This window comes from Spermophilus citellus (genome assembly GCF_964194105.1).
Source record: "Spermophilus citellus genome assembly, chromosome: 3".
NCBI classification, from domain to species: domain Eukaryota; kingdom Metazoa; phylum Chordata; class Mammalia; order Rodentia; family Sciuridae; genus Spermophilus; species Spermophilus citellus.
Window position 1 is genome coordinate 220792917 of NC_138184.1, and position 11820 is coordinate 220804736.

General features: G+C 39.2%; 1 protein-coding gene and 1 pseudogene across 2 annotated transcripts; both read left to right on the plus strand.

The window, feature by feature from the left end:
• Positions 1-1292: 1292 nt before the first annotated feature.
• On the plus strand, positions 1293-2215 carry LOC308645110 (olfactory receptor 2A7-like; annotated as a pseudogene). Its single transcript has one exon. The product of its transcript is annotated as an olfactory receptor 2A7-like (transcript).
• Positions 2216-9061: 6846 nt separating this feature from the next.
• On the plus strand, positions 9062-10003 carry LOC308645105 (olfactory receptor 2A1/2A42-like; the record flags this gene model as incomplete). Its single annotated transcript, XM_081287111.1, has 1 exon — positions 9062-10003. The coding sequence occupies one exon, from the start codon at positions 9062-9064 to the stop codon at positions 10001-10003; it is 942 nt and encodes a 313-aa protein (XP_081143237.1).
• Between the last annotated feature and the right edge of the window lie 1817 nt (positions 10004-11820).

Genomic DNA, 11820 nt, shown 5'->3' on the forward strand with positions numbered 1-11820 from the left:
AATAAGTGTACAAATGGTGATTTTTTTTATTATACACAATCTTATAATGCCATGGAGTCTGAGCAATGAATAGGAGCTCAGAGTTTAACTCATCAGTAGCTCTACCTAAGAACAAGATAAGGTCAACAATAGGAAATTAATAAATTCCCAAATAATGTTTTATTTCTACCAGCCTGAGCATGCCACTTACTGTTGGAATGGTAACAGGAGAAGTCCAAAATGTAAATGGGTTGATTTTTTATGACATTTTGTACTGTCAGATTTATAATTTTATGACCATTAAATTAAGGATTACTGCCAATTCTGGCTATCTCTCAGACAAGTTGATATTACATAAAAGATGAGAATAAAATTGAAAAAAGAAAGGCAATACCATGTTTATATTTACAATTTTACTATGGAATCATAGACAACCTCAAAAGATTTAGATACCCTTTCTTCATCATTTCTCAGGAGGAAAAAAAATTAAGCTATTGCCTCAGGCAATATTTCTCATAGAAGATGAACTATTGCCTATCCTGACCTGCAGAGACAGTGCCTAAAACTGCATTCTAGAGCTTTTAACAATAGGACTCAAAAGCCAACACTGTTTATCTCCTGATTACACATCTAGATAAAAAGACATGGTACAAAGCTGTTTAGTCCTTCATATAAATGCCCATCTAAATGTTAATTGTAAAAAACTAAATAACAAAAATAAGACTTGATGCTGAAACTAGTCTTTATACTTAAACAATGGGAAGTTTTATGAGATCTTTGGTGTGGAGGTGACAATTGATACAGGAGTAGAAAGTGCATGTGGACACACCTGTATCCAACCTTGGTATTCTCTGTCCTTCGTGAGACTTTCCAACCTGAGATTAAACTTAATAAGGTCTATCAGCTAGGGTGCTTTGTTTCTGAAAAAAAAAAAGAAATAAAGAAAGACAAACAGAGAATAATTCTGAATAGTGTATGCAAGGAAAGTAGAGTTTATTTGAAGAATATGGAGCAACTCAAATGAATCAAAAAAACTCATATATTAGACTAAGACAGGATAATAAGCTTATTTTTGAAATTTCAACCTTGACTTCATTAAAAATATTAACATAAAAACATATGTATATGTGTGCATTATTTACTTTTAAGTTTTTCTTTAGAGTTTACCAAATAAAGTCTTTAAGCATTCACTTAAAAACATAAAAATGCACTGAAGCTGCCTCTGGATATTTTGCTGCCCCACAAAAGTGTATCTGTATTTAATTTCTTCTCTTAAAAGATGACTTTAATTCAGTTTCCTCTGCCACAGGGATATGAGAAACAATATGACATCTGTCACAGAATTCTTCCTCCTGGGATTTCCACTTGGCCCAAAGATGCAGGTGCTCCTCTTCGGGCTCTTCTCTCTCTTCTACGCCTTCACTCTACTGGGGAATGGGGCTATCCTAGCTCTCAGCTGCCTGGACCCCAGACTGCACACCCTCATGTACTTCTTCCTCTCCCACCTGGCCCTAGTGGACATCGCTTATGCCTGCAACACAGTGCCCCAGATGCTGCTGAACCTCTTGGACCCAGCCACGCCCATCTCCTTTGGGGGCTTCATGACCCAGACCTTTCTCTTTTTGACTTTTGCTATTACAGAATGTCTCCTCCTGGTGATGATGTGATAGGTATGTGGCCATCTGCCAACCTCTTCGATATTCTGCCATCGTGAGCTGGAGAGTCTTCATCACCCTGGCTGTCACTTCCTGGACCATTGGAGTTCTCCTGTCCCTGATTCATCTAGTGTTACTCCTACCATTGCCCTTCTGTGTGTCCCAAAAAATCAATCACTTTTTCTGTGAAATCATGGCTGTTCTCAAACTTGCCTGTGCAGATACCCATATCAATGAGAACATGGTCTTGGCTGGGGCAGTATCTGTGCTGGTGGGGCCATTCTCCTCAATTGTAGTATCATATGTGTGCATACTCTGTGCCATCCTAAGAATCCAGTCAGGGGAGGGTCAAAGAAAAGCCTTCTCCACCTGCTCCTCCCACCTCTGTGTGGTTGGACTGTTTTATGGTACAGCCATTATCACGTATGTTGGACCCAATTATGAGAACCCCAAGGAGCAGAAGAAATATCTCCTGCTGTTTCATAGCCTTTTCAATCCCATGCTCAACCCCCTGATTTACAGTCTCAGAAACTCAGAAGAATTCTTTGAAGAGAGTGCTGGGAATAGGGAGAACTTTGTGAAAGGATTACAGCTTCATGGTTGACATGACTGAGGAACGTATCATTCCGAGAGGCTCCTAAGCATTCAGAGCATGAAAATTACCTTAGAACTAAATGAAAACCAGGCTGTCCCGTGCCTTACATTGGTTGACTGATTCAATTCAACTGATGTGGAATGAATTCTAGAAATCCATGTCTTCAGATATTATCAATAGAAAATCATGCTGCAACTAGTCTCTACCAGGGCCAGGATTTGGAAACCATGGTTCCAGAACAATGCCCATTACCATATCCTCATCAAACTATAGTCCAACTCCCTGTCTCCCAAAGTGTTTTCCTCAAAACACTGTCTCCTCCAGAGGACATTCAACTCTTCTGTGGTCAAATGGAGTTTATGAAGAATGAAATTATGGTATTTGCCAGTAAATAGATAGAAGTGGGGAATAACATGCTAGTAAATAGATAGAAGTGGGGAATAACATGCTAAGTGAAATAAACCAGTCCCCAAAACCAAAGGCCAAAAGTTCTTTCTGATATGTGGATGCTAACACATAACAAGGGAGAATTGGGAGGGGAAGTATAGAAGTTCATTGGATTAGTCAAAGAGGAATGAAGGGCAGGGAGAGGAGATGGGAACAGGAAAGACAGTAGAACGAATTGAACATAACTTTCCTATACTCCTATATGAATATGTGGCCAGTGTAACTCCACATCATGTTCAACCACAAGAATAAGATCAAATTGCAATGGGTTTTACCCCCATGTAATTATTATATGTCAAAATACACCATACCATCATGGATATCTAAAAACAATAAATAAACAAATAAATAATTTTTTAAAAAAGAAAAACTGCATACCGGATGCCTCACTTTAGGCCTCAATCTGAATTAGTATAGTGAAAACTAAAACTTCATTTCATCAAGTAGAATCCTGTTCCAGCTTTCAACCACTGCTTTCCAAACTTATCTGATCTCATGAAATTTTTTTCATGTGTTTGTTAACAGTTTTCTGGAACAAGAGATTTGACTGACTCATTGTGAATACCTCTTGAAAATGCCCTCTAAGGCAAATGTTTCTTTTTTTTTTTTTTCCTCTGCAAGATGAATCTCTACAGAGGACGAAAGTCTGAGCACAGTATCCCTGATCAGCCTGTGAGAATCTGTGCTCTGTTTGGTTAGAGAAAGTGAAGGTTACTGTAGGGAGCAGCGATGTGGATCAAAGTATCTGAATGCTTCATGATTGTGGTGCGCTTGCGCTGGGATCTCCCTGTACAAAAGTATGGGTTAACATTGCCCAGTTGCTATGGCGATGCTGGCCTGTGGTCACTCTGTGCAAAAGCTCCGAGATATCAGTTTTCTCTTTGAAATTCAGATACTGGCTCCCAGAGATAGAGGATTCTGAGCATAGCGAGATAACTATAATATCTCATCAGCACTAGGAACTTCAAGTCTGCCTGCTTTGCAGAAACTTTCCCACAAATAATCTTTTATTGATAAAACCTATATAATAAAGTGCTGAGCTAGCTCTGGGTCATTGCATTGCCATCCAGATGTTATGTCCCACCTGGTCTCAAATTTCTGTGTTTGTCTTTCCAATCCCCCATTGCCCCTTGCAGGATTCTGAGTTAGCCGTGCAGGTCATGGCAAGTCACTATGGGTACTTTTCAATGACAGATTTTTTGGAGATAATGACTTCAACCATCCCCTTCATCACGAATCAGTATGCCCTGATGATTCTGTATGCATTTTTCACTGCATAAAATCAGTATAATTTGGGTATGTCAGAGTTTAAAATTAAACTAATTTTCTCATAAAAACTTGGAAAGATTTCAAAACCCACTACTTACACAGTTAAAGGCTATATCAGAATGATGTGCTTTCAGAAACACAGATAGAAAACATGCAATTTTAAAATGAGGCATTTTCCTAGGCTTAAATTTAGCATTATAAACATTAACATTTAATTTTTTTGTCATCTTCAATATTTTTACTTTTATACCCTAAAATAACTTTTAATAACTGATGGCCATATGATATTAACTTTAAAACTATGCCCTAAAATGACTATTTTCATAAGTTTTTTTTTATTTTTCTACTACAATTTTTTCTTTTATTTTAGTTTCCTGACTTCTACCTTTTCAGTAGGTCCCCTGGAGCATGAAGAGATATTGAAATATTCCAGTACTTACAAATGGTCTACCATTCCCTAAGACTTTCATATGATCAGGAGCCATATTTCATTGTCCTTAAAGGTTTTCTCACAGTGATTGTGTAGTGTTGGATCACAGGCTGGCATGTTCTCAAAAATTCGATAACCAGGATAGATTTTCCTATAATATCTCCCATCAACCAGTGAGTCCGAGATCAAACTATAAAAGACTAATGACTCTCTAAATGGTACAATTGGTACACAGACTTTGAAAATAATACTTGTATCTTATGTCCAATAGTATAAAAAATGTGAAATATGAATGCATATGACATCTCCAGTAGGAAATCTTCTCAATCAAGAAAAAAGCAGAAAGCGTCTATGGAAGCTATCATGGAGAGGATACTCTCCTATCTTTCCCTGAGGCACTGAAATCAGAACTTCCCCAACTCAGAACAGAGATTAGATAATACTTCCCATGGATGACCTGTATTGGTGGTTTGTGCCCTAGCAGACTCTACCTTCAGGTAGGCCCTAATGAATCCCACTGGGACTCCTCACCCCTCCATGGACTCCTCGCTGTCTTTATGCCTCCCTAACCTGTTCTCCCCAGCATCTCTACACCTTGGAGTCTGGAGACTGGGATTCATGAGACTTAAACCATGTCAAGTATTCTGGGGCCTGTAATGAGAGCTGTTGCCTCAGAGGTGTGCTCTGTGCCTTTCTCTGCTTCCTAATTGTGTGTCCTGCTGGGGATGAAAATAGAAACAGAAAAAGACAATTGCTTTGTCTCTTCTTCCCAGCAGACATAGGCATGCTCAAAGTCTCATGACCTGGCCCCCCAGTGAGTCCTCAAGAGCTGCTAACTAGGCTGAGCCCATCAGAGGAAAAAAAACCCTCCTTTTCTGAGGATTCTGCTGCATTTCAATCAGGAACAGGGGAGGGTTCAGCAGCAACCACAGAAGCTCTGAGAAACAGGACCCTGTTCCAACCTCCACCTGATCCTCCTTCTGAGGTCCTTGAGCCCAAATGTGAGAGTGAACCAGTTGCCTTATTTTGTTTTACCTTAAATTCTGCTTAGACATGATTTAGCATCTAGTCTTTGGTTGACTATCACTCCCTTTGGTTGACTATCACTATTACTCTTTTACTCTATCATTATTATTCTTTAAGTATCACAACAGACCTAAATTATCTCAATTAACACTAGAGATGCTCATCATTCACTTTCTATATTAATAGCATTAAAAGTACACATCTCATGGATAAAGTGTGTAAAGGTATATTTTATATTTACAAGTTTTTTTCATTGGTGGAGAAATATCTACAAGATAGAGAAGTTTGTGGGAATGATGACACTAAAAAGTAAGAAATTTCTGCTGTGGATTTAGATGAAATATATACGATGACTTTCTTAGTCAAAGGAAATTATAGTCAGGCATACTAAACAGTAGTGCTTCATTTCAGCACAATTATTATATAGGGTTCATTTATAAATTATACATTTAATTCTTGTCATAACAGACACAATGCATGCTAAATTTAGGAAAAAACACTTATTGCAATGGAACATGAAGCCCACTGGACACTATAGCTATGTCTTGTACATACCTTATACAGCATTAAGGTCAGTATCAGATATTTTTAATTTGCTCAGGAAATCAGTGTACAAGATAGATTTTCAGTAGCCTGGAGGATAAGTCTTTGTGTTGGGGATGGAAAGAGTACAGAAAATGGACTGAGGTATCAGGTGGCCATGTAGCAAAGTGAGCAAAGATGGAGACAGTCAGTAAGACTTTAATAATACTTTTCTTTTTAGAGGACTTTCATGTTTACTGCCTACCTTTATGTTAATCTCTTCTCCTCCTGAAGCACATCTTCACAATACAGTCTTCATAGGCACAGAAGCACCCATTTGTTACACTTTGTGCTCCTGAGTGCTGATGATACAGGAAGCACTTGGTCTGACCATCATTGTCCATTTTAATAGATTGACAATTACATTAAATGGACCCTCAGTTCTTCCTGGTCCACAATAGTACTTTCCTCAGAAAAAAATCCCTTATCCTAGCCCATAGCCTGTAAGAAAACTTAACAAAGTCTCAGCTTATCACTATGTAAGCTAGAGCTTGGTTTTCGGTTCTCCTTTGTCACTTACAAGTAAACAGCCCCAGGGGTCAACTGAGCCATATATTAGCAATAGGTGCCTATTTTAGGGATTCTGCTTCACTCATGTCTACTACTGTAGAAAAGAACCATCCAGTTCACTTAATTTTGAGAGAAATAAAGGAAAGCTGGGAAAGGAAATTACTGCTTTATAATCAACTGGATTGAAGTGTATCTTCCACAGCCAAATATTTTCCTAAGCTTCATGTATTTATAAATGTGGACAATTTGTCAGCCACAGAAATTGTTAATATTAACCTTACATCAAATCAACTTCAGTCATGTGTGGAGATTTTTAAATATATTATTTTTATTCATTTTGTATCAAAGTTTTTTTTTTTTTTAATCAATGGTGCTTATAAGGGGAAAAAAAAAGAAAGAAAAAAGCATGTCACCTGTTGCTAGAAGAAGCGACCTATTTCTTTCCCCAGGTCTTGCTTAAACAGGTTACTTTGCCCAGAATTTGCTTCCTAGTTTTTAGATCCAGCTTTGGAAACTCTATTCAGAAACTGTCATGCTCCCCAAAAGTATGATGGGACAATGCTTCAAGCAGAATATCTAAAGCTTCATTGATTTAAAATCAATAATGAAAAAGGAGAGAAGAAATTTTCCAAGTAGCACATTACTTGTTGGTAGAAAAATATAACTAGAAAAATGAATTATTGCCTAATGGCAGATTGGAGAGCATGAATCAGAGCAAGAAGAACTTTTCAGAGATCCTAGTTAGTAGAGCTATTGATTGCTGATCACCCAAACATCCATGTGGACTTTCAACCACCAGGTGGCTAGGACAGCTGGAGTGGACTTTTGCAGACCCCCCAAACTCTCCAGTCATATGTTTCCTGATACTGTCTTACTTTCTCCATCTGTAGATGGTCAATCTCCTCGGTTATAGGTGGGTTTTACAAGTCTGTTTCTCAGAACACAGCTCTGTCTTTCATATGCAAGTCCTCCTGGGAACACACCTGACAGCACCCTTGGTTTGATGATGATTTCAACAGGGACCAGCCAAAACCAGTGTCATTCCTCACGCTAATCGTGGAAAAGTGCTAAGTATCAATTTATTTACCCTTGACCAATGTTTGCTGTAGAAATCATGTTAAATTTCAACATGATTTACTAAAGCAAATTTTATCCATAATCTAAGGTCAAAAAGCCAAATTCATCCATTATTATACCACCAATTATTTCATCTATTGAGTATCTTATCAAGAATTTTTGAATTAGATATACTGAATTATCAATTTAATAATTTCTTGCTATCACCTAATTATAAAGTGACAGTTCTTGTTGCTGAGGTCAGCCACTGCTTTCAGTTTAAATAGAAAATTACTGTGTTTGAAATTTCAGGGATAGGGTGGGTTACAAACATGAAGGGTTGAATTAATAGCAAAGTGGGCATATTCCCTCCTTACTTTCATTCCAGCCTATGTCTTTTCTGAGAGGATCTAACAGGGAAGGTCTGTGCAGATAGTTCCTGGGAAATGTGCCTCAGTGTTTTCACAGGGACAGCCATAGGAACCTGCCAGGCCACTCTCCTAAGATCTTTCAGAGCTTATGGAAACACATTTACACCAGTGCACACTGAGGCCAGGCTTATGCTACTGACTGCTTGATGAAACGCAATTTGACCCAAACTCTATGAGTTACAAAAGAAAAATTCTTATGGTGAATTAATAATTGTGTGAATCACCCAGTTGACCAGTTGCCAAATTACCAAATGTTGCTTTCTTTCAATATTTCAAGAAAATTATATCCACTTTTATAGATATGAACACTTATATAATATATTAGTGTACATGTTTATGGAGAAATAAATATATATCATTGGACATAAATTATCTATATATGCATACATGTATCATATCACTTTCTTCTTCTTTCTACTCTCTACCTCAAAGCATTCCACATTGTACACATGCATCAAAACATCACCAAAAATCCATACAACTATGATTTGTCAATCGAAAATAAAATTAATAACAAAAAGCCACTGTTTAAATAATTTGTTTTGTGTGATGTCATATAATGCAATCTTTAGAATCTAGTGATAATTTAAATACTTAAAGAAACTCAATCATGATTTCTATCTTGTTATAATTATTTTCTTTTCTGGGACTATCCTTATTTTAAAAGTTCTTACATAGCTGCCTCTACTTTACAGTATTTCTCCTACAAATATGCACATGTGAAGCTCTTAGACAACCTGTTTCAGGGTGATGTTATTCGTATGGGTTTGCTAGTTCTAAATTGCATCAATGTCAAAGCCTCCAGGTAATTAATCCTTAGTTATATATTTTTCTTCCAAACCTCATATGTCAGATTAAAATATTAACTTATAGACAGACAATTAATTTTTTTAAACAGATAATACTTCATTTAATTATGTATTTGCTTATAACTGAATGGTTCTTAATAGCATTTACTAATAAAATTTCACACACCTAAAATCTATGAAATAATAAATAATTCGTTTCAATGTTTAAGACATTTTAATGTTTTTAAAATGATCATGTCACATAGCTATCTGACATTCTCTTTAATAGAGAAATGGAGGAAAATCAGACAATGGTCACAGAGTTCATCCTCCTGGGATTTTGTCTTGGCCAAAGGATTCATGTACTTCTTTTTGGAATTTTCTCCCTCTTCTATGCCTTCACTCTGCTGGGGAATGGGGCCATCCTGGCTCTCAGCTGCCTGGACCCCAGACTGCACACCCCCATGTACTTCTTCCTCTCCCACCTGGCCCTAGTGGACATCGCCTACGCCTGCAACACAGTGCCCCAGATGCTGCTGAATCTCCTGGACCCCGCCCTGCCCATCTCCTTTGGGGGCTGCATGACCCAGACCTTTCTCTTTTTGACTTTTGCTATTACAGAATGTCTCCTCCTGGTGATGATGTCCTATGATAGGTATGTGGCCATCTGCCAACCCCTCCAGTATTCTGCCATCATGAGCTGGAGAGTGTGCACCATCCTGGCTGCTGCTTCCTGGGTATGTGGCTCCCTCCTGGCCCTGGTCCACGTGGTCCTCATCCTGAGGCTGCCCTTCTGTGGGCCTCACGAGATCAACCACTTCTTCTGTGAGATCTTATCTGTCCTCAAGCTGGCCTGTGCCGACACCAGGCTCAACCAAGTCGTCATCTTTGCAGCCTGCGTGTTCGTCCTGGTGGGGCCCCTGTGCTGGGTGCTGGTGTCCTACACGCGCATCCTGCTGGCCATCCTGAGGATCCAGTCAGGGGAGGGCCGCAGAAAGGCCTTCTCCACCTGCTCCTCCCACCTCTGTGTGGTGGGGCTCTTCTTTGGCAGCGCCATCGTCATGTACATGGCCCCCCAGTCCCGCCACCCTGAGGAGCAGCAGAAGATCCTTTTCCTATTTTACAGTTTTTTCAACCCCATGCTGAACCCCCTGATCTACAGCCTGAGGAACGCAGAGGTCAAGAGTGCCCTGCGGAGGGCTCTGTACAAAGAAGGTCATTCCCAGCTGCTCTGATACTTGAATCACCAGCCTCAACAGTCCTCTGGAATCTTGGTGCATGATTAATATCTACAAGAAGAAATTTTACTAATAGTTTCATATCTGTGTCTGAACAGGACCAGAGCCTGCCCTTCTTCTTCGTCTTGAGGAATAATTTTAGATGCTTTCATATCACTCAATGTAATTTTAGATGTGCTCGTATCACTGGTTTTCCATGAGTTGAGGTTGGATCAGATATGCTTTTATATTTCTCATTGAATTGAGTATCAAATGAATTTTAAAACTATTTATTCATTGTCAGGGTCCCCAAAATTGAGCACATTCCATCAACCTCCTTAACCTAACTGTATATATGTGCTAAGTGCCTATGTCTTAATATTTAGAAGAGAAAACCAAAAAAGCTGTAGCCAACTGTGGTGACCCCAAACCCAGCAGCACACACATCCATTCTCCTGCAATTGTGCCTGCCATTTCAAGGACAGCTCAGGCCGGTCTATCTGCTCATGCTGCATGCCATTAAGAAACTCTAGATGACAGTCACTGACTCTAGTTAGGGAGTGAACCTATTGGCCGAGTGAAGAAAGGACATCCAAACACCATGTGAGACAGGAGAGGAAAAGAAAAAGGCCTCCACACAGCAGAGGAACAGTGACCATCATTCACAAATGTGGGGCCAACATGTTCAGTAATAGGTAGTAAAGGGTAACACTGAGTCTTCCTCTCTTACGTAGACTGAAAATGTGTATCCAGGAAGATGGCCAGTGTTGTTTAGGATTAACCAGAGTACATGGAGGTGGAGCTGTGGGTTTTGCTGTGCACCTTCTCTACGTGTGGCTTCCCAGGTCTTTCCATCAGCACTGCCATCTTTTTAGTTCAGGTGTAGATCATTTTCCTCCTCTGAATTTCTACCCCTGGAAGAGGAGATTCCACCACGAAGTGTGGGTGCCTCGCCAGCCGGCTGAGGGGTGGATGGATTTTGCTCATATAAACTACTTGATCACGTGGCTTCTCAGGGTATTACCTATGACATTCCTGTATGACAGCCTACCCTGAGATGAGCAGGGCCACTTTCATCCAGAGTCTTTCCCAATTCCACCAGGAGAGCAAATACAGGGCTAGTTGGGGGTTAGCATGTACTTGACTCAACTATATTTACTGTATGTGGATGGAGATACTCAGGTGATTGCAGAATATAAAACAAAATAGGTTTTTATAATAACAGCTAATATTGTGATTAGTCATTTATCAAGTGGTGTGTGCTATACATTGATATCTCTTTACAACGAACAATTTCATTTAGTTATTTTAACAAATCCATGCAGAAGATCCTGTTACCACTCTATTTTATATAAGTGCAATGCAGAAATTAACATGTGTGGACTTTCACCTATTCTGACTCCCAAGCCTTCAGGACTTAAATATAAGGACATACGGTAGTTATCAATAACAGTGTTACAGAATAAAGAACAAAGTTAAGGATCCCAATATAGGATGTGCTGAGTAAAGGAGCACTTTTTTTAGAGCTGATCTAGCTCCAGGAAGCCTGGCGGACCAGGAGTCTTGTAGGAAAAGGAGGCGGTCCTGGGTGATCACTGTTGTGTGCAGAGTCACATGGTGCTTTAGGTTTTAGAGGAGCACAGAGCTTGAAGAAGCCAAGAATAAGGGTTGTTCTCATTCAACATGGAGATTTAGTTCAGCTAAGACCTGGGACACCAGACTATTCCTACTAAGTCTTTATCTTTCTCTGTGTGTTTATGTGTGTAGGGGGAGTATCTTTAGATCTCTAGATACAAAAGGATCTATGTTTGTGAAAAGAAGCAGCTTGACTATAA